At 37.0% G+C, this 24,513-nt stretch overlaps 2 protein-coding genes across 2 annotated transcripts in view; one reads left to right on the plus strand and one right to left on the minus strand.

The window, feature by feature from the left end:
• Window positions 1–15,651: 15,651 nt before the first annotated feature.
• LOC112454299 (nuclear hormone receptor FTZ-F1-like) lies at window positions 15,652–20,849 on the plus strand. The gene is made up of 5 exons (XM_025015596.1): window positions 15,652–16,365; window positions 17,467–17,725; window positions 18,023–18,123; window positions 18,214–18,378; window positions 18,748–20,849. The coding sequence occupies exons 1-4, from the start codon at window positions 15,745–15,747 to the stop codon at window positions 18,358–18,360; spliced, it is 1,128 nt and encodes a 375-aa protein (XP_024871364.1). The 5' UTR covers window positions 15,652–15,744; the 3' UTR covers window positions 18,361–18,378; window positions 18,748–20,849.
• Window positions 20,850–22,110: 1,261 nt separating this feature from the next.
• The window catches only part of LOC112454300 (glycine cleavage system H protein, mitochondrial), an 8,835-nt gene continuing 6,432 nt past the window's right edge, over window positions 22,111–24,513 (minus strand). Inside the window, exons 2-3 of the mRNA XM_025015597.1 lie at window positions 24,164–24,307; window positions 22,111–23,178 (exon numbers count right to left, since the gene is read on the minus strand). Coding sequence (XP_024871365.1) covers window positions 22,949–23,178; window positions 24,164–24,307 — 374 coding nt within the window. The 3' untranslated portion in view covers window positions 22,111–22,948. The remainder of the gene's footprint in view (window positions 23,179–24,163; window positions 24,308–24,513) is intronic.

Below are 24,513 nucleotides of genomic sequence, written 5' to 3' on the forward strand. Positions count from 1 at the left end.
CGGACAAAGTATTTCCGACGAATCTTTTCCAGAACACGAGCTCTTTTTTTTCGCGCTCTTTCGCAACACGCGCGCGCGGGACAACTTCGCTAATGTCGCGTCGCGAGTATGTCGCCGTGTCACTCGGAGGGATCCCGAGCCCAGTGATTGGCCCGACCGTGGGCGAGCGCGGTCACGTGGTCCCTCGTTAATTTTTATGGGGAGAATCTGACGTCACGCCGGACCAGTGGACCAGATTCTCCGAGTGGATTTCCCTTTCTTTTCGACGTGCGCGCACGCGAGCGTTGTACGCTCTCATCCTGGGTTCGGCGCACCAAGACTGTTTATTAATGCGAACTAGGCGCAAACCGGATATAGATTCGCATTCTTCGGGAGGTTCGCGCCGCCGCGCACCGGCCCGCGGCCGCGCGAATCGAGTCGTTTGACGCAAACGACCTACGAATACTTGAATGGACGACATAAATAGGCCCGCGATACTCTGTCACCGATGTTATCTGATGTGTACGTAAATAGAGCGAGAGATGAAGCCAATAGAGCGTATACCCGTAACAAGATATTGTTTTACTGTGCATTATTGCGCTCCAGTTTAAAAATCTATCCTACCGTCGATACGTGGATTTGATTATTCCGCCATCTTTAAGAAAATCAAAATGCACAACATCGAGGAATTGTTATTCTCAAATAATTTGTGAGACTAAATTCTCTAAAAAAATATAATTTTGTTCGTTACTTAAATGTTATTATTTTAAATCAACTATGAATAGTTAAATCCGTGAATTTTTTAACGTAAATGAGAGAAGAGATTCGATTAGCCGGCCAAAGTAATTCTACGAAAATGGAACTTTTCCGGTATAGGCGTGCGCTGTGAAGTTGCGTAAATAGGCTACGAGAATCGCGTGCGTCGATTTCTCTAATGATCGAGAATCAATAGAAATGCGTCTTCTTTGAATCGCATATTTATTAACTTCGCGTGACTGACTGAAGCTTTTTTTCCGTCATATTCGTTATATGCCACATCAATTTTTAAAGAGTTGTCATCAAACGCGTTTTTTTACACTATCAAGTTTATATTCCTTTGTAAAAGAAAAACAATATAAATGATAATGCATTGGTAATTTTAGCACAATCACGTGGAGAATATATATTGTCACGTAGTTCTTCGTTGGTTTTACGCCTGAAGAATGTTAAGCATTTGTAATTCATTGCAATAAATGCATGCTGTGGTATTCAATTAGTGTCAGACTTAGGCAAACGCGCATGTAAAACTTTGATAACTTTATGAGACGAGACATGACAGGTTTACGGTAATTAAGCACGGCACTTGAGATCTTCAAAGTGCATTTATTAAGGATGTATATTACTTATGTCAAAATAGAGGGATAAAGCTGAAATTTACAGACATTATGCACTTATATATCCCAAAAACCTGTGTTAAATTTGCAATCGATTGTCTGACCCGTTTCTGAGATATTTGCTTTAAAAGTTACAGAAATTGTACATATATGTACATACATAGATATAGGGTAACTCGGGGGAATATGCCATACTTAAGAAAAATATGGTTTTTTTTCCTATTTTTCTTTCTTTTTGAGGTATCTTTGCATACTGGTCTTCTTTTTCCTTCTTTTATCTGTTATTTATATATGGTTTTAATGAAATATTTTGATTTTTTACTATTAAAAAGAAAGAAATACAAAAGTGTTGCAAAGTGGCATATTCCCTCCATGTGGGTAATATGCCACTTTGCAACACTTTTGTATTTCTTTTTTTTTAAATTATTCGGAATGCAATTTTGCAAAATATTAAGTACGCAGCCTATAATATTCTTAGCGCATGAAATAAACGTGTTTATTCAACATTTTTCAATATTTTTTTATCACTTTTTCAACATTTTTTAAATATTTATACGGCAAAATATTTATTTATACTGTTTACAGCTTCCTAACCTACTAGCAGTATCCTGCTACTAGGTTAGGAAACTGGCATTTTACCCCTATGCAAGTAGTGGCATATTCCCCCAAGATGCAGTTTTATATTAAAATGAGCTTGTATTATACGATTGCCAGTAAAACGAATCGGCGACGTACTGAATACTTTCATCCTAACCAATATTAATAGAACGACAAGCTGATCGAGTTAAAAATAGTGTACTGCTTGAAGAATATCTTATATAAAACACTAAGAAAATTCTAAAAAGCACGTTGTCATACTTGTTATACTGTACTTACCTCATCATAAAAACTATAATAATACTGACAGGAAGTAAGTAAAAACTTGGGCAAAACGTCAGATATAATATTTTTAACAATTTCACAGTATTTACAACAATGCTCCTAGCCGTAGCTTTGTTAAACATAACGAGTGGCATATTCCCCACACTGGCATATTCCCTCCATTGCAGTTACCCTACTTTCCATGTAAATATCATATTATGTATCTTTGCTCTTGTACAGTAAAAATGAATGAAATTTTTATGGTACAGGCACTTCTATGACATCGAGAATTGCAATTACGGTTTAAGTTTTTCTGTTAATATATATTTTTTTAATTTTTTAATGATTTAATTAAACAATATCAAGTACAAAAATGGGACGAAATTACGATTTGTACGCTTTTTCTGTCCCAATTATAATATGTCGTTTATGAATAATTTCTGAGACTAGCTTTACACTGTTTAATCAAGAAAAGAAAATTATACTACATATGTATAGCTATACGTGAAACATCCTTAAAGGCGTAAAAGAAATAATGATTGTCGTTTTGTTTATTGCAATTAGTATATAATTTATGTCGAAATAAAACACCCGAGGCGGAATTCACAACTGGCATTGGTATACAAAAATTCAAAAGTGAACTAAAAAAGTAAGCAATGGCCTGTAATAATTGACGGCATTGTCGTCAGTGGTTGAGCAATGGTAATAATGACACCAGTGGCAGTGGCAGTGTAGGAGGCATTGCATATAGCATTGTTAAGGCAGTGCCCGATTTTATTCGGCATTGGCTCGGCAGTACGGCAGTGGTGTACAAAATTTTGGGTTGTGAATTTCCCCTCGAAAACACCACTTTAGAGAGTTTATACTTAATTTAATGAAAAAAGAGGTGTGATTATTTTATTACCATTTACATTAAATGTTCCTGTATTTACGCGACAAATAAAAATTTACGCAGATAAAAACCCATATAAAATCTGCAGCAGTAAACATTGTCCGAATATACTCGAGATGCATAAACTCTTTCGTCGTTGAATCCGATCAGAATAATCCTCTAAATGTTAGGTCTATGATTTGGAGAGAAAGTATGCGAGTTCTATGGCCATCTTGTAGAATAGATCGAGACACAGATTTTGGGGCGAACGGTTTGCTCGACCTCTCGCCTCGCAGATGTTGCGGAAATTTATCAGGCACGATAAATTTCGGCGTGTAAAGAGAAGAATTAAGGATAAGAGGAACGCATAATCGCGTGTAACTTCCGGATTCGCGATATCCAGACGCGATGCGGAGTAAACGCGGCATTGGTCGCAATGGCAATTCTTGTTCGTCTCCCTGTGACCGGCAGTTCGAGCGTAAATTCCATCAGTGTCACGGTTCGGCCGTGCATATTCGCCGATTGCGACCGATCGAATCGTCCCGTATATCTATACGTTAGGGCCCGCCGCCCACGCGAATCGTTACCACCCACTCGGTGGCCACCGAGAATTGCTGTTGAATCCCCGTACAATTGCGTCATACTTTTAACCCTTCGAGCAATGGCGTAACCTAGACGGACACGGAATCAAAACTAAGATCCCTGCACAAAATAATAAGAAAACTAGTTAATTGGAATAATTAATATTTCGATCATTTTGCTCGTGATGACGCGAAGATGAATTTCTATGTAATTTATTCGTTAAAGAAGACTGAAATTTACAAATGCGTATGTCTGACCCGTCCAAGTTTATCTCTCTTTTCCGTTTTGCACCCGCATAACGCCTGCTGGTTTGCATATCTCTGTTGCAACAAAGTGCACTTATTCAATTGATGCAATATATATTTTTGATACTTTCTGTTATAGCGATCGATTTATTCCCCAACCGATTGCTGTCTCGGATTGTTATGAAAATTGTCTGGATTTCCGTAAACATTTATATTTAAATATTGTCGTTTTTTATCAATAGCCTGCAAATCTCTATGTTCGGGTTTTCCAAAATAATAGAAAGTGGCAGAACAGATTCTTTCAGTGAAATTTTCAAGCTCAGTTTTGTGAATTTTGAACGAAGTGGATTTTCCAATTGTGGGGTTTTATTTTCGGTCCAAGATGAGGCGAAGAAAAATTCGATATATTACCTTTGGATAATATACGTACACGATGGCTATCATGGCTGTCGCGTCTGAAAGCGAGAACGTTTCAGAAGGTTGAAAGGGAAACAAGAACGTTGCACACACGTGCGCCAGCGTGATCCGCGTGCTAAGCTACGCGTGCGAGGCACATTGCTTTGCCAATGCGATCCGCGAATTGGGTTATTTCGAAAGTGTATAAACATTCGAACATAAACAGCGTGGAGGAACATTGCGATACCAATAAGAATATAACAATCGCTAATGCTAATACTCCGATGATCGCGAACGAAATTTCGCTAGTTTTGTTTTGTTGTTGTGATTCGTTAACGATACATAATACAGTTTGTTTTATTAATGGCAAGTTGTTTAATTTTAGTCAACAAGAGCTATTGAATCTCGCATGTATCATGCGATCGTAGTCTTGCGAAATTAACGATGAAGCAATTATTAAAAGAATTTGCCAATACGATGAAATGTTGTCAGTAATCTTCTTCTAAATAAGTTTAGATAAAATTATATAGTACCTGGAGTTTCAATAAAAGTTTGTGACAATAATTTAGATAAATATAATGTATATAAATTCTGAGATTCATGTTCTATTAAAATACGCTTTGAAGCATTTTTTATTATACTATTATATATATGATTCTTATTTGAGATATTTTAACCCTCCGTCACCACCGTTATTTTTGCTGCTTTCGTTGCCCCCCTGGGTCCATTTTGTCCAGCCTGCCGGATCTTGGCGTCCCTTGGCGAGTGAGTTCTCATTACTAACACCTTTTTTTAGGTAGGGGAGCCAGACCTCTCTTTATCTATGATGAGCTCAAAATTTCGCTTGTGCCCAAAAAGACCCAGGGGGGGGTGACAGAGGGTTAATATTTTTTTTATAATTTTAATATTACACACAGACACACACACACACGCGCGCGCACGTGTTCGGATTGAATAATAATAACAAATTATTTACCCCGTAAATCTCTGTCAAAGGTACAATTTTGTCTTGATTCAAAGTGGCCAACGGTTGCACTTACGGCAGAATATGAAGAGATTGAATATTTAGAGAATAAAATTACCTATAAAATGAAATGTTTGTGATCATCATCGGATTAATACTTTCTGAGATATGACTGATCAAAGTTACGATATCGAACAAAGAAAAATTTTTTGTCACATAGCTGTCATAATTCGAATTTATCGATAAAAGAATGTTTGATTCCAGAAATAGCTTTCTTATTATATATAGTTAAGTCTTGAATTTTTGGGGATTTTTTATTTAATGCTGAAGTACCGATATTAAATTTACAACTAACCGGAGCAACTTACGAATTCGCCGAGAGTCACTTTCCGATCGCGCGACTTTGGGCGCCACTCACGCCTAAGCTATTGATTTTAGAGAAATGCCTTCAGGAACTTTTTTATAGGAAATTTAATTCTCTACAAAATTGTTTATGTGCAATTTTGCTGTATCGCGAACGGTTTTCGCAGCGTTTCGAGTAAACGATCAAAAGGGGCCAATTTTTTATGGTTTTTATTTTTTTTGCAAAAATGAGCGGAGTTGACGAACCACAAAATTGATATGTTTTTATCAGTGCCATTTACTACCGAATGGCATATAAATTAAGAGTCTGAATTCAAATTCGATTTAAGCCCCAAATAAATAACCCGTAACTTGACTGGCCTATAAAGCCAACTGCAATTACAATACAAATTTTTTCGCATATAATGAGATAGAAACATCATGATTGATATTTATGGGAAACAAACAATTATACGAATCTGTAGGGGAACATTAGTGCCAGTCTCTTTTCTCGTTAGATGAAAGAGGGTTAGCTCGAGGGTCGAAAGCGTAGATCCACGCCTAGATCCGTGTCGCGTCGGGTTTGCCGTCGCCGCACCGCGGCCACGTCACGAAGGACCGGGTCCATGTCACGAAACGGAGTAAGAGAGAAAGAAAGAAAGAGATATAGGGGGAATCGCAAAAATACGTACATGCATGTATTCATGCTTACGCTGAGGGAGCGCGCGAATTGGCGCGTCTTCGCTCGGCCGGCCGAAACAAAATCGCGGAGCCGCAGGATGATGGTATGGCTGCGTTGCGCGCTTGACTCCACGCAGTATCTATTCTATAGTATCGCGCGGGGCTAACTTTGAACGCGGGGGAACGGGGGGAACCGACGGCGCAAGAGAAGGAGAAGAGCGCGAGAGAGAATTGTGAGAGCGAGAGAGGGTGCACAGGGTGGCGGAGGCGGTAATGTGGAGCGGGTGAAGGAGCGACGAGGGGGGGTTTATACGCGGTGGTAGTATACCGTGAAGTCGGGAGGGGCAGGAAGGGGCCGCGGAGAGGAGACGAAGGGGGAGGACTACGCAGGGCGACACAGGCAGAAGTGGACGGGCAAAAGCGATTCAACCTCCTTTCACTTTCAACGAGCGCGCTCGCTCGCTCGCTGGTTCGTTCGTTTCGTATGTTTCGTTCGCTCACACTTGTGCTCGTTCGCCGTTTTATGCGACCGACAGCGAGCAGTCCCGTGTACGAAAATAGGCAACGCCGCCGTTTTCGCCAGGCGACCGGGCCTTCTCGGTGCCCCGCGAGAGAGTTCAGAAGCGACGAGCGCCGCGACCGAAATCCCCTTGATGACGGTACGCGAGGGTGGCGTCGTGATGCTGCCCTCGTGGCCGCTTAATTTCACGGTGCTGAGAAATGATCAAGAAAATGAGTGAAAGAGCTCGTGATTGCAAGGGAGCTTCTTAGATAGCGAGATGGCTCGGTAGCTTATTATAGATATCTGTAGTGTCATCAGAAACAATGAGAGTTAGTTCCATCTGACAAAAGAGGGTTTTAGTATCGAGATCGTGCCTCGCAGATGGGCATGCGGCATATCTCCAGATTTGTTCCCCTTACAAGTATTCACAGATCTTTTCTCGATGTCGACTTTTTAATTACCGATACTGATAATCAGATGTAGCTTTAAAACCAAGAGACGCCTGCCTGATTTGGGGCTGTCCGCATTAACGTATAAATAATTCCAAGGAAATCAAAGGTCGTGCGGTATGCACTTATAAGGTTTCATATTATTGCACGCAGAGGTGTACTAATACCCCCGCAAAATAGATGTGGGGTATCTCTGTAACTAGACTGAGGAAGATTGTATAGGATTAAGTATCTTACAAGTACATTCGAATCTGTTGGCGTAGTTTCAAACTCTCTATAATTACTTCGAAAAATAAAAGCACTACTTTTAAGTAGACTCAAATCTGAACGAAATAGGTTCAAACCGAGGTTCAAACTCTCTCTACAAATTAACCAAAAACAAGAATATTAGGACCAATAAGGGTCCTGGCACATATAGACAAACTTAAACAGTAAGACTTAAGCAGTAAGCAAATTGACCAATCACAGTCAAGTATTCTCGAAAACTTAAGATAGCTAAAGTTCTTCTGTGTACCATGACCCTTACTTCCAAGTGGACTCGAACATGGATCAAATACGTTCAAACCGTTAATAAGTACTTTATAAAAAATTTTATGTTCCTTCGAATTAAAATGTTTGTACAAAGCGATAATTATTTTAATACATTATTTTTTGATAATTATGAATATTAAATTATTTATTGTTGAAATTAAATGTAATAAAAATAAGATTAAAAATTTAGAATAAAAGTTATTAAAAATTTTTACATATTCTTTAAACTAACAACTTTATTCGAGAGGTGGAACTTGATTGACCACGTCGTCAATTGTCTGATTTAATATAAAAATTTCTGATTGGCTGGTCTAGTGGAAAAATTCCAAGCACCGGTCACTGTGAGTGGCTGTAGTCAATCGCAACGTGATCAAACAGGACGCTCCCGAGTTTGAATGTTACTTGTAAAAGATTCGATTCTTTATGATAGACTCTACCTAAAAGTACATTTTGAATCTTTCAGGTATTAATTCTAAAAATCAATTTATTTCTTATAAATATTACTCGAATTCTAGAAAATAAAATTTGATTATTGGATTTACATATTGAACTTGAGCCCATCCCTAATTGTAACATTTTATACATCTAAGCTAATATAACGATTTTTCTCGCGATACCGATTTTCTAAAAGTTTTCTCTTAAACAATTTCGGACGTTTGAAAATTCCATCTTCAACAGACGAGTACAACGGTCGAATAAACAATGTTAGAAGCGACTGCAAAAGGATCTAAGATTTTCTCTTCAAACAGGGTTGATTATTTCAAGATTTTGCTTGCTAACTGTAATTATTAAGTTAATAGTTGGAATTAATATTTACGGTCGTCAAATTTTACGTCTTTACGATATGGCGTATAATTTCATACATAATACTTCGTATCTCGTAATAATTTTGGTATAATAAGACATAATGTCGCTCTTTATATCTGTCAAAACATTACAAAATTATAATTTAACGCACGCGCGCGCGCGCGCGCGCGCGCACACACACACACACACACACACACACACACACACACACACACACGCGCGCGTGTGCGCGCGCGCACACGGGATGATTCAAAACAATCCTATTGTCCCCCAAATGTCAGATTCCTGACTCGATTTCAAAACGACTTTACCTGTAGTATTTTCGCCGAAGCTTAGTTTTCGAGTTATAAAAGGAAACAGTTACCTTTTTTATTATGGATTAGGTACGGGCCGGGTACGGGAGGTAAGTAGGGGCGGCGCGACTCGAAATCCGTTAGCGTGCAATTCGCTCATTTGCAGAGATAACAGCATTGCATATCGACAATTTTTTGTCGCGTTGATGATGATCGGCTCGCGGAGGCGAAGAATGAAGCGCTTATTGCGATCAGCTGTTGCGCCGCTTCTGCCTACCTTCTGTATTTGGCCCGTAATAAGATAACTATTACTTTTTATAACTCGAAAACTAAGCTTCGGCGAAAGTTTTGCTACAGGAAAAATCGTCTCAGAATCGAGTCAAGAATCTGACGTTTGCAGAACAATAGATTGTTCTGAATCACCCTGTATACATACAATATTTTAATTTTAATTTAATTTAAAGAGACATGCCAACGAAAATTCTGCAAAGTATTAAAATTTTAAATTTTAATATTTTACGTGGATGTTAACGTAATCACAATTGGATGGGAAAATAAATGTAAAATATTAAAACATCTGTGCAACAAATACATCAATTATCGTCATCGTGATATCAATGCATTTAGAAAATTTTGAATTCTTTAATATACTCTGCAGCTTTTGCTATAGCGATTTTAATTAAGAGAGATAAGTATTGCTAAATTACGCTCAGAAAAATCCGGAAGAGAATACATTTCTTTCGCGGTTTGTTATACTTTTATATACACTGCGAGGGAGAATTTTACAACCAAAAATTTTGTACACCACTGCCATATACTGCCGAGCCAATGCCGAATAAAATTCAGACACTGCCTTAGCAATCTATATTGCAATGCCTTCTGCATTGCCACTGCCACCAGTCATTATTACCACTTTCCGACCGCTGACGACAATGGCGTCAAATATTAGGCCACTGCTTATTTTTTTTAGTCCACTGCTGAATTTTTATACACTAATGCCAGCTGTGAATGCCCCCTCGATACACTGTTAAACATTAAAGGATAAAATTTAAACCAAGGCCTTGAGTTAAATAACACTTTGTTATTTTTAACTACTATATGTGTCGAAATTTATTTTAACACAAAACAGTATTATTTCACTTTTATTGGTTTAGTTAAATTAACGACATATTGAGTAGGAGCAGTGGCGACCTATAGGAATGGATCTATAGAAATGACTCCAATTGAGTATAATTTGACACTAAGAATTTAACAGTGTATACTTGGGGCGAAAGAGGTGCTATCACATCTCTTATAGCGACTCGCGAATACAAGTCTGTGCGAAAATCTCTTTGGAAATTAATCGCCCCGAAGTTGTAAATGCTTTCCGGGCCATGTTTCTAGAGGAAGTCCCGATTGCGCGGTGGGTCATTCGGACGCGAGTAAAAAGCGTAAAAACATCATGCTCGCGAGAGAGCTCCCTGCGTGCTAATCGACAATTACAGATTACGCGAACGATTACCATTACACTTATTTTCTTCGCACCATTGGCGGTTACAGGCCGACATGGGGGGGGGGGGGAGAACACGATAACTAGGGCCCCTTGATTTGACTGTGGTTTCTGGTAGTATTTTTTACGCTGAACAAAAAATTATATAGGTCTTATAGGGCTAACTGCTTTAGTTTTCGAGATATGCAGTATTAAAGCTCAAAATAAATATAATATAAATCTTTACTTTTTTAAATTGGTAATTATGCATAAAAGGTCAACATCACCCTCACTTAGGAGGGTGACGTTGACAATATACACTTTTCACGCAAACCGAGGTTTACTTCCACCTCCCCCCTGCTTTCGGGGGAGGTGCAGTAGTTCCTCTCTCACTTACGTGTGTACTGTTTATACACACACAATTGAAGTATTATTTAAAAATTTATATTAACTTTCCACGCATGAAAAGTTTATGCATACACTTTTCACGCGAACCGAGGTTCACCTCCACCTCCCTCCTGCTTTCAGGGGAGGTGCGGTAGTTTCTTCCTCGCTTACTGTTTATACACACACAATTGAAGTATTATTTAAAAATTTATATTAACTTTCCACGCATGAAAAGTTTATGCATACACTTTTCACGTGAACCGAGGTTCCCCACCTCCCCCCCGCTTACGTGTGTACTGTTTATACACACACAATTGTGTTTGAAGTATTATTTAAAAATTCATATTAACTTTCCACGCATGAAAAGTTCACGCATACACTTTTCACGCGAACCGAGGTTCATCCCCACCTCTCCCTTGTTTTCGGGGGAGGTGCGGTAGCCCCTCTTCCGCTTACGTGTGTACTATTTATACACACACAATTGAAGTATTATTTAAATTTATATTATATTTATTTTGAGCTTTTATACTGCATATCTCGAAAACTAAAGCAGTTAGCCCTATAAGACCTATATAATTTTTTGTTCAGCGTAAAAAATACTACCAGAAACCACAGTCAAATCAAGGGGCCCTAGTTATCGTGTTTGTGCCGACATGGGTGTGGTGTACGCTGTTCAAACATGTACGTCGCTTCTGGCCGATCAGTTGTTCTCCAAAGTCGCGCATACTTGAAGATTCATTCTTCGTCGTTTGCGATTCAAACTGAGCCGCGGCATTTGTCGAGTCTTTTAAATATCGAACCATCAATATCGAATCTCTTGAAAGATTCGAAAGGTGTCAAGCAATTGTATCAAGTAATTGTAATTTTAAAAGCGTGTTTAAGGATATGATTTCCGCTTCGTGAAAGAAGCAAAACCGTGATATATGTACACTCTGAAATCAATCTTATAAATTTCTAGAAAATTTACGACGTTCTTTAATATACTTAGGCTTTTTTTTGGCATTTGATCTTAGATCTTAAGTTTCTAATCAACGTTTACATTTAAAAATTTTATCGAGATAAATTCTTGAATTTAAATGATGAACAATATTTATGCACTTATTTGTTGTAGATTCTTTCGACAGCATGTAATTCAAAAGTTACTGACGACGTCTCGGCGTACTCGAAGAAAAATTGCAATATAGCTGGGAATTCATAAAATCCCAAGTTTGCGTCACGTGTTAAATTCCGCGTATATTCCCGACGCTGCGCTTATATACGCAAACAGTTTTCGAAACAACCTGAGAAACGAGACTCGATCAATCTCGCGCGGCAGATGGCTCGTTATCAGCGGCCAGTTTGAAAAAGCCAGTACGCGCGGCTCTACGGCTTTAGACGCGTTTATTCGCGACAGCAGGCTGTAGAACGCGGGAAACGCGCCGTGGGATATGTGCCGAACACGATGATTTTGCGCAGTGCTCGCGCGCGCGCGTGTTGATTGCCGCCGCGCGTATATATACATACAACAGAAATAGCAAGCGGCGTACTCTCACGCTTTTGTCCTACTTATCCGGCGATTAGCTGTGACTTCCGCTTTCGTCCGACTCGGAAGACTACGCTTCCCCAAGGTTGCTTCGTTCGATCGCGCGCGCTAAAGAGATTTTTCTTTAGAATTAAACCGAACAACACTGATCACTGCTTTCAGGCCGCTTTTTGCGTTCAGAATTTATAGGGTCGCTTTACGTCGGAAAATCTCTAGTCCTTCGATCATTTCCGATCGTAACTTTTCAATGCCATCAACGTATTTTTTTCGAAACTTATGTAAAATTATGTTTTTCAGATATTCACCCATAATTCTGAGGTAAAGTTTAATTTAATTTAATTAAATGAGGAACCAAGCTCCCCCCTATATATCAAATACTGTAAAGTGATTAAGGGCCAATAAATGAGCAAAAAAGTTAAAAAATTAAATTAATATATAGGGTGTCCCATTTAAAACAGTACGGTCGAATATCTCATAAAGGAGGGAGTTGATAAAAAAGTATGTCAGATGAAAGTTGGGTAAAGTGTATAAAAGATCAAACCTCACCGATTTTGTCACCACTTAAATATATTGTAGGGGAGGTCTTTCTGAGTAATTTTATATAAGAAAAAAGTGGGGGACGGCATTGGTTTAGAAGAAATAGTAAATTGAAGTTTCACAATTTTAATACTTTTTTTAGGCATTATAAAGTAACATTAGTTCTAAGAGAAATAATTTGCTGATATATATGTATAAACACACTGAGAAAAAAATATTGAAATCCAAAAAAAATAATTATTAGGTATGACTCCTAACAGCTTTATTTTGCTAAATATGACACACATACCTATTTATTTAGGAATTAGATATTTTTACTTAATTTAAATAAAAATATATAATTTTAAATGAACATGTGTATTATATTAAGTAAATAAAGCTGTTAGGAACCAAGACAATGTGATGGAAACATTTAAGAAGTTGAAACAGATTTACAAAGATCAAGTTCTATCCCGGGCACAATTTTTAGGTGGCGGTAAAATTGTGAAGATGGATTCTGGAGTGGACTACCAATGACATAAACAATTTGGTGATTCAAATTTAATTTAATTGATCGCCAATTATTTTCACTGTCAACTTTTTAAATGTTTCTGTCGCGATATCCTGAAATTTGACACAGAATTTTCTGTGTCAAAGTTCGCATTAACACTGCTCGATTTTCTTGTGTTCCATTTTCATGACACGTCACCCAAACATACAGTTATACCTTATACCTGTTAAACAAATGATTGTAGAATCACATGTGTTGTTAATGTTATCAAATTAAAATTTTAACTGTAGGTAGAGTATAAATGTAGCTCTCGGTCTACTGCAGTCTCGTTTTTACAGTGTTACAAGTTGTTGAGATAAAAAATTCAGTCTCATTACTTTTCAGACAGACTACATATTGATTTAGTACACACTAATAGTTTTAATTATTATTATGCAACACGTGCATGCGGAAAGTGCCCCATTACGCACGCTACGCGTGCGTGATAGACCACTTTCCAGGCACTTGCAACATAAAATAGGGAGTGTAAGCCGTGTGTAAAGATGAAAATTCCCGGGTGCGGTTACCGCACTCGCCTTCGGCTCGTGCGTAAACTCCGCAACCGGGAATTTTCATCTTACCTCACTTGTTACACAAATAACTATAATGAAACTGCGTGCGGGAATATCTCATTCCTGCACGGCCTCAAGTGAGAAATCTCTCGCGCGTGCGGAATCGGCCATCCGTCGCCAGATGGCGCGCGCGCGATAGGCCACTTTCCACCCACTTTGTAATATAAAATAGGGTGTGTACCAAGTGCGGGAAGTTGAGAATTGGACACGAGTGCGGAGTGGACGCACGAGCCGAAGGCGAGCCCACCATGTTGAGCCGTTGCCGCGTTAGCGTTAAAACCATGCCTAATATTCGCCGAATATTCAGTTATTTGGCACATGACCTTGCCTAATATTTGTATTCGGTATCGGTTGAACTATATTCGTTGCAATTCTAATTTGTTGTATTTTCTGAACCAATACCGTCCCCCACTTTTTTCTTACGTAGAATTATTCAGAAAGACCTCCCCTATAACATATTTAAGTGGCGATAAAATCGGTGAGGTTTGACCTTTTATACACATTTACCGAAAATTTTATGGTTTGAATAAACGATATATCTTATTAGATTTTGAAATTATTTATAAAAAAAATAGGGGTTTTCATTTAAAAAGCTTAACTTGGGCTCTACCGGACCCAATACGGGCCCCAAATCAAAATCTAATAAGATCGTCTATTGGCCCTCTTCGAATCCTACAACTTTCATCTGACACATTTTTTTCATCAATTCCATCCTTTATAAGTTATTCGACGGTATTATATTAAATAAGACACCTGTATTAACTTCAATACAATAATAAACGTTTCAATTACACCGAGTCTTTATCAACCAAATAGGAAAATTCTAAATTTAAAACTAAATCCGAATAGAGAACGATAAATAAACAATTAATTTAATTAAATCTTTGCTGAGGAAAAATATTTTTATTATCAAAAAGAGCGATACGTCGAATCGTTCAGAATCATAAAATTTGCACTAAATGTATATAAGGAGACAAATGAAGGGCACAGACAGAGGGAAAACGATCAAAGTCTACTTTTTGTCGAAATTGACCTGATCATGCTATCTTATGACATTTTCAAAGAACTTTCATAATTCTTATCTTTTTGATCAAAATCAGTTACAATTCATTTTGGAAATAAGACCGAAAGATCATAGTCCACATGCTTGTGAAAGAATTATCGGAGTCCAACATACAATGTAAACGCTAAGTAAAATATGCATTCCAATATTCACTGCCAGTACTTTTTTTAAATAGCTTTCTAAAGTTTCTAAGATATCTGATGTCTTGAAATAAAAAATTACGTTTTTCTCGAAATTACTCCGGATAGACATTGATCATTTTTCTCCTGTACCCCCTTCAAATACATAATAAATACAATTAAATATCTACTGAGAACATTTAACAATACTTATAATCACGGTCTTGCTTAAGACATCGATTCTTACATCGATTTCTTTGACGCCTGAATATGATGTTCCATTTCCTACATTCCCTGAGAAATCAAGTGCGACTCGCGGCCTTCGGGCGGTATCGAACAGCGCGTAGACCAGCGGAAAAATCCATTCAAGGATAAGAAAACGCTCCGTACATTGCGGCTTTTATGCGTTAATTAAAGGTTTAAGAATAAATAGCGAGGGAAACCCCCTGCTAAACATGATACACACGCGCCGCGCTGAATCAGCAATTCTCCCTGTTGTTCCAGCCGTACGGGCAGACAGAATGCGAGGCGGTAGGAACAAATTTGGGCCCATGTACAAGAGGGACCGGGCGCGGAAGCTGCAACTGATACGTCAACGGCAACTGGCGATCCAGACGATACGCGGCAGTCTCGGAGACCCGACCGGCTATTCGTCCGCGGTCGCGCCCTTGATGCACATCAAGCAGGAGATCCAAATACCTCAAGTCTCGAGTCTGACCTCGTCGCCAGACTCGAGCCCGTCCCCCGCGACCGTGGCCGCGGGCCTGGTCACGACGCAAGCCGGCGGCAGCGGGGCCGGTCAGCACCAGCTGATCGCGCCATCCAGTCAACCCAACATCGGTACCAGTGGCGGCGGTGGCAGTGGCGGTGGTGGCGGCGGTGGTGGTGGCGGTGGCGGTGGTGGAGCCGGTGGAGGTAGCGGCAGTGGCGGAGGCGGCGGAAATCACCTGCACAATCTCAATCCGGGTCTGGACAGTAAACTCTGGGCCGCGAACTCCACCACCCCCGGCACGAAGGTCTTCAACTTCGGCGAACAATCCGCCCAGCCGCATGGCGGGGTGCCGAGCTACGCGCCCAACCCCCCCGTCGCTCTCAAGAGCCCGATGATAAGGGAGTTTTTATTGTCGATCGACGACCGCGAGTGGCAGTCGTCTCTCTTCGGACTGTTGCAAAACCAAACGTATAATCAGTGTGAAGTGGACTTGTTCGAATTAATGTGTAAAGTGCTCGATCAGAATTTGTTTTCGCAGGTAGACTGGGCTAGAAACTCGACGTTCTTCAAAGATCTTAAAGTGAGTATCTCGGGCATCTAGACCGCCGCGGGTCTTTTCTAGAACGACGAACGTCTTCTGTCCCTTTTTTCCCTCCTTTCCTCCATCATCGCACGAATTCGAAATTGTTGCCTTTTTCCACGATATTTTTGATACAAAAGTGAACGAGAGAGGCGTCAACATGTAACGTCATTAGAAGTAACCGCAACGATTTTGTCGAGGATCTCCTCGACGAGAAAAGTTCGTTCTTACCGATAAATAACTCGCTGCCTGGTCTGCTTGGTGCCATGAGCGGGGATGTGAGGTAACCGGCGGCATTACACAATCACTGAATGATTTCAAGCATCGCCTCATATCTAGGTCATAACAAGATACGTTTCTGGGTTATGGCGGTTGCCCCAAAGCGGGACCGCGTTAATTATAAATTGCATACTTCAACCGGTCGTTTTGTAATAACTTTTTATTTTTGCTCCAACACGGCGGATTTGTTAACAACGATGCAAAGCAGATCGAGGCCATTTTGTTGAAACTTTTCGTCGACAATATGGTACACATTGCCGCCTGATCTTCACTGCAGTCTCATTAAAATCGTGTCGCGCTTCTAAAAGAGATTCTTTTTTTAACACTTTTCTATTTCTCTAATATAAATATAAATAGTCACATATACCAACTACATTTTGCGGTTTTTTTCATTTAAAAAAAAAAAAAAAAAAGAAGAAGAAAAAAAAAACATTTTCTTGGTTTAATGAAACATTTGAGACACAACTAATGTTTATCAAATATTTATTTGTAAGTTGCAATTAAAATTTTACAAATAATTATTTATATCTATTTATGAATTCTAATTTTAAATATTTATTTGTAAGTTGCAATTAAAATTTTACAAATAATTATTTATATTTATTTATAAATTCTAATTTTAGCAATTTTCCCATTTATCATACGAATTTTTTTAATTTAGTTAGCTCTGAAAACATTTTATCGTACTATCATGTGATTTTTTTTAATATTAAAGTTTGAATACAAATATCAAATTGAATACAATTACTCTCCATATACCATATATTTTTCTATGTATTTAGTCATTATATCTAACATTTGCACGGCAATGTTATTTGCTAGGTTGACGATCAAATGAAGTTGCTGCAACACTCTTGGTCGGATATGTTGGTGCTAGATCACCTTCATCACAGGTTACACAATAATCTACCTGACGAGACGACCCTTCACAATGGCCAAAAGTTTGATCTTCTCTGTCTCGGCCTACTCGGCGTTCCTTCCTTGGCCGAAACCTTCAGGGAACTGTCCAAGACGCTTCAGGAACTAAAATTCGACGTCCCCGAATATATATGCATGAAATTTCTAATGCTGTTAAATCACGGTAAGTAAAATTAAAAGTCCATCCATGTCTATCTCGTAAGCGACGAGCTTTGAGAGACAACAGGTGATAATTGAGTTGGCAAGATCCACGCGACCATGCAGTCACGTTTTATATAGCTTTCTGCAAAGATCGCATCGCAGAGACCTTTCGCATCAACGATGTAAAATTTATCGTGCATCATAACTTGGTTTTTTGTTCTTTGTTCCACTTTCAAGTAAATACCTCGTTCCAATACCCCATAATATTCAAGTCAAATTTGTATCTTTTACATAAGTGCGTATATTTAATTTGCTGCAGATGTCCGTGGATTAGTAAACAAGAAGCATGTGCAAGAGGGTCACGAGCAAGTTCAACAGGCGCTTATGGAATACACGCTACATCATCACCCATCTGTACTGGTGCGTTTTATCGCGAAATGTTTCCTCTTATACTTGTCTTAAAACGGATTAAACCAGATATTTAATTGTCCTTATTTTTTATCTGTCTAGGATAAATTTAACAAGCTGCTAGCAGTATTACCGGACATTCACGAGGTGGCAACCAAGGGAGAAGAGCATCTTTATCAGAAACATTGTAATGGAGGCGCGCCAACACAAACGCTTCTCATGGAGATGCTTCACGCCAAGAGGAAATGAAACGATCAGTTTTACTTGGTAATTTTTGCCATCGAATAAAAAAGAAGTCTGTTATTACACACACACGCGCGCACACACACACACACACACACACACACACACACACACACGCACGCACGCACACACATGTAATATATATATATAGAAAGTCTTGTTAACGCCCCTAAATCGTGAGACAGAGTGGACCTCAAAGTACCTATTAAGAGCTAAAACGCTGCTAAGGTATCGGACCAAGTAATGGGGCCCTGGTTCATGAAATACCTAGGCATACAAATCAAGTATAGACATACTTTACACACATACACACACACACACAATATATGTATTATAAAGTGTATCTAAATATATAAACACAATGACATATATTTTCTATATTTGATGTTGAAGTTTTAGAGATGTATCCGTGGAGAATTACCCCTGTTAATGGGTATAAGCGCAGGGAAACAGTAAGCAAGATGCCTTGAAAACAGTACAAAGGGTGGTTAACAAAAAATATTGGTCAAAGGGCAGGCAACTTTTGTCTAAATAAGTAAAGCTATTTTTCTAATACTTAGAGGCGAATTTATTTTTAAGCATACCACACTGAAGCCTTGCTCTCACTCGAACGAAATATATCGTACCGCTAAAAGAGAATCAAATTCTCTCTCCAGATCAATCGTGCTTCTGCAAGGGATTCAATGGGCATACTTGAATGACAATGAACTTGCATGTGATATAACATGTGTTTGTCGCACGGCCACCTGGGCATCCTTAGGATTTCCTATAAAGAAAAAAAATCTGCATTTTTGTCACACTTGCACACAGCGGGGCTACTACATTGTAAATACTAGTTAACACATTCCAATTATGTTGTAAAGTACAGATCATGTTAAATATTGTAATTACAATATTTTGTGTATAGTTGAATAATGAAATGAAATAAATATATTTCTGTTGCTTACTTGAGGAAAATCATTAGCTACTTAAATGTCTTCACTAATTTTAGGATCTTATTCATGTATCTTTCTTTATTACTTCTCAAATAGGTGGCGGAAAGGAATAACTACAAATTGCGATATTTTACTATTGTATGTTGTATCGTAATAAAGATTCTGTTTAAGAAATAAAAGAATCATTGGAGCAAGGTTTATGTGGTCCTATATTGTCTAGCAATTAATTCTAAATGCATAAGATAATATTAATCGTATCGCAATTGTTAAATAGAAAAAAATATTTAGTAAATGTTAAGATAGCGATCAAAAGTAGTAATTTTTCACTAAATATATTATTATTATTATTAATTACTATTATTATTGTTTAGCCAATAGTCAGAAATTCTTCAGTGCTGTGAAGGCTGTCTTTTCGACGCCTGTGGTATTTGAAGCCATTGGAAATTACATATTGTATTAGATGCAAAGTTTAAATGTGACAACAGAGACAGAAATCTTTCTTTGCACCGGTGGATTGATAATATTATCCGTTGCGACTCTTCTTGTTTTTATTCACGTATCAAATACGTACCTGCTGCAAAAAAAAGGCTATTTTACTACTTTCACTTTTTCCACCGATCTTTCAATACATTTAACTAGGTGTAAAGTGCTTGTTGACAAGCGCGGAACTTGATGTCTCGTGTTAGATTAAGATTCGAGTGTTAAATCAAATCAAGAGGAACAGTAACGAGTATTATTACCAATGGAATTAAATATTTCCTCGAGGACAACGCATGTACTTATCACGCAACTAAAGATTTGTGTCCATTGTCAGTTTTGACTTTATACGTCGATATAGAATATGCAAATGTTCCCAAATTTTCAAATCGTTCAATTTTTCATTAAACACGAAATTGGAAGCAGCCTAGGCTTATCATTGTTCTCATCTACAATAACGCTTCTTTGAGAAAAGAAAGAAAAAGATTATTTTTATTTAACTCACGACACGAATGATGACTACCTCTTCATATTTGTATTAAGTTTTTATATTTTTACATTTTTAGTAACCACATACCTCAGAATAGACGCCCAGATAGCAATTTGAATGGAACGAATGAATGCATAAACAGATATTTTTTATTCGTGTAGTGTGTATAATTACACGTTAAGAAACTACGATGTAATACAACTTATTAAAAGTATCGTACCCATGTCCACACGTTATTAGCTCTTAGTTAAATATTACTATTGTATTTCTGCAAATTAGTTCATAATTCTGTCGTTTACCATGTGTTAGTTACTGCTGTCTCACAATTGAAAAATGTGGCTTTAAATCATGCATTGCTGTTTGGGTAAGACGAGTTTACGCTATCGTTTATTTATTGTTCTTCTTTCATCTCTGAGACCTCCTGCTGAACGTGTCGGTCTGATAATTTTGGAACAAGTCGTATTAGCCGCAAACACTATCATATGTTAATAAGAAAAAAGCTCTGTCGAAAAAGAAATAAGATAGCTCGAAATTAATTATCTCTGTATATATTTTGTATTATAGAATAAAGCATATAAAGCGTGACATATTAATTGCCTTTTTTAATTTTAAAAGGAAAAGGCATTTTCATAAATGTTGTAGGACAACATTTCCTTTGAAGGGAGTATTTAACGAAAATAATAGTTTTACAGTTTTACAAGAAACATGCCATTTTCATGCAAACGATAATATTTTAATGTTTTCCTTTCTGATGAAACATTTATTATCTTTTCTAATGAATTTAAATTAAGACCAAAGTCAAGACAAATTCATGGTATAATCCTTTTAACATTAATGTAAGTGCGTTGGATCTATCCAAGAACTCTATAATCATGTAGTAACATAAACGTGTAAGTTTATGAAGAGAATACATGTAAAATAAAATTACAGATAGCATACAAAATACAGAAGCATTTACACACAAGCACGTTTTTATTAATACAAGAATATAAAAACTCTGTATGCGCGCTTAAAACTTACTCGAATGTTAAAAAATATACTCTCGAGAAAAAATGATCATTGTTACTCCGCGAAAATGACATTAAGTATTATAAATGCTATATGTTCTCTTCGAAATTCCGCAACTTTTACTCTTCAAACATTTCTTTCTAAAATTGGCACTTTCCTAAAATATTAATGTCACGCTCTAAATGCTTCATTCTGTATATACATCGATTAACGACTCCATCTGTTACAAGACATTTATTAACAATTGTAATTAGTAAATATGATAATTACAGCGTTGTTTATATTTTTTTATGTTAAATATGTACAGTTACCAATTATGATTGGAAAATAACCTAATTTAATATCTACGTGATTTTTTGATCCAATAAATCATTGGAATAAAATTAAAAATTTTAAAGGAAAAATATGCGTTGTTAACACTGCCATTATAGCAGTTGGCAATTGTAAATTATGTAGAAAAATTTAATTGACTGTAAATATATCTTTATTATTAACAGATAATTGTTCCTTTCTAGAGAGCTAACATAGTACTATTTTTTATATATTATATTGGTTGAAACCCATGATGATATTACTTCTCTTATTTTGAAACTTTAGGGTTGCTATCAGATTACGAAATATTCGGAGAGTTGAAAATAATATAAGATCAATAGATATACTATTTTGTGAAATTCAGAAGTAGCATCTTGCGATTATTCATTCTTATTAAGATATACAATTATTACAAAATTTCAAGATCTTTGTGCGCTCGAAGAAAGAAAAAAAGAATAATATCATAATTCGTAACTCTCGAATGTTGTTATTCATGTATTATCAAACAACATATATATATATATATATATATATATATATATATAATATATTTGTTTGCTTTGTATAAATACAAAATGAAGAACGTTGCACAGTGACTAATAAAAATATTGCAACTATCTCGCAATCTATACCAATTTATGACTTGTGCTAAAACACAATATCTTTACGTATTAAAATCTTTGTGTTGAATTGTTTTGTACATTTTTGTAATGCATTAACATTACAACTTATTTTAATTTTGCAGTAAATAATTTTTGACAGTACTCTAACGTGGATTAGTTAAGATCATATTTGACGTGTTAGAAAAAATGTGATTGGTCATTTCCAATGGACTAAAACGATTAAGTTAATCAGAGCTTGGTCGAAGTGGCCCTAAATGCTTGCTTGCACTAACTTTTTCATAAATTAATGTTTCATTATTTTTACTTATAAAAATGCTAAATGAAATGACAGATACTCGGTATGCGCGCGAGATGTAACTTCAGTTGTGACTGCTCTTAATGTGACTAAGGTACAAATATAACATCTTATTTTCCATAAACGCAATGATATATTTATAATGAATGCAGCATTTTGGATTTTGTACGAATTCTTGTTTATGTACAAATAATAAGGCAAAGATATCGTTCTTTACAACTTTCTGCAGTCTACATCAAATTACATATTAACAGATAACTTCTGTTTAAGTTTTAATTAAATCGTGCTGATCAATATATTGTACGAACAATTATAGCAAGATATCTTTCATGTGTGTTTCTACAACATCATTAAAATTTCGAATGGTATCTTCAAATAGAAATTACAGTTCTTAAAAATACAGTTATAACTGATTCAAATTCTACGTTAGAGGAAATTTTTCTAGCATATAAACTTAATGCGCGTCTGATTTCAAAAACATATTATAAGCCTCCTCATTCATTAGGCTCTTAAGCTCATCTGGATCGCTTAATTCTATTTTGAATAGCCAACCATCTTTGTAACAAGATTTATTAATTAACCCGGGTTTATTTTCGACTGCCTCATTTTTCTCCGTAACTTTCCCGCTGACCGGGCTTATCAGTTCTGAAGCTGCCTTCACCGATTCCAAGGCTCCACATTCCTCTAAAAAAATCATAATTACATAAACTATGAAAAGCATTCAAATTTCCATTCTAAATTTTAAGATTATAGTGTTATATAGGGTGTTACAGATTTCTAAGTAAAAATAAGGAAAGGAAAATTAAGCTTAAATCAATAGATAATGATTAAGTTTACGTTTTATCAACACTTTAGTTTTTATTATCTAATTTTCCTTTCTGGATTGGATATCTTAGAGCCTCGTCATAAAATTAATTTTAAAAAATAAGAAAAAATGTACATCCTCAAATTAGAACACAACTGAGTTTTCTTCGATAAGAAATTCCAATTTATGTTTCTAGAGGTAATCTTTTTAAGGCTCCTGTAGTGCGATTCTGTAACTCGTTATGCTGTCGTTGTGCTCATAACGACAGTTGCGCGTGTACTATATGATAAAAAAAAGCTGCGCAACGACAATATAACGCAGCTTTTTTACCATATATAATACCTGCGCAACGATACCAAAACTGCTCGTTAAGGAGTTAGAGAATCCCCGTGCTGGGCTCTTTCCGACATCTTGTGAGATTGTGATGTCAGAGGCGAGAAATGACACCTTATTTTGTGTGCCATTCTCAAATAAAAAGACACTTCAATAAAAAATCACTACAGATTGTTTCAGAACACTTCTAAAATTGATCGAAAACTATATACTTTTCCCTCGACAATAAACTCGGAAATACTTAGCCGTAAAATGAATGTAATACGATGCAGGCTTATGTGCAAGCCCATGACTAGCTTTCGTATTACATTCATTTTATTGCTTGTCGAGGGAAAAGGATAGTTTTCGGTCAATTTTCGAAGTGTTCTGAAACGATCTATAGTAATTTTTTCGAAATGTCTTTATTTGAGAATGGCACACATGACAAAATATGACGCATAACGAGTTGCAGAATCGCACTACTGGTTGTTTCTGAAGTTTTTTTGAAATTTGGTCGCGCTAAGTAAGAAAGCATCATATCAACTATTATACCATCTTTTTTGATCGTGGATCCTACATCAGGAAGCTGCGCGTACACCACGTCCCCAAGCGCATCCTGCGCGTAATCCGATATACCGACTGTGCCGATTTTCCCATCTACCGTTATCCATTCATGTTTATCGGTGTACAATCGTTCTGAAAAATCACGCATTTATATCGTAAAACTACGACAGCAGTGTATTTAAGGGGTTAGTGTGTTTCAGGATAATTTTCAGGAATTAATTTCTAACAAAATATTTATGAAACACCAGTAATTTTTTTTTATTATCTTCTATACACATTGAAGAACGTGTCAAAATTTTGTTGCCTAACTAAATATAAAACTCGTCGAGTTAAGCCGC

The sequence above is a fragment of the Temnothorax curvispinosus genome, unplaced genomic scaffold (assembly GCF_003070985.1).
Source record: "Temnothorax curvispinosus isolate PA1 unplaced genomic scaffold, ASM307098v1 QBEX01004975.1, whole genome shotgun sequence".
Taxonomy (NCBI): Eukaryota; Metazoa; Arthropoda; class Insecta; order Hymenoptera; family Formicidae; genus Temnothorax; species Temnothorax curvispinosus.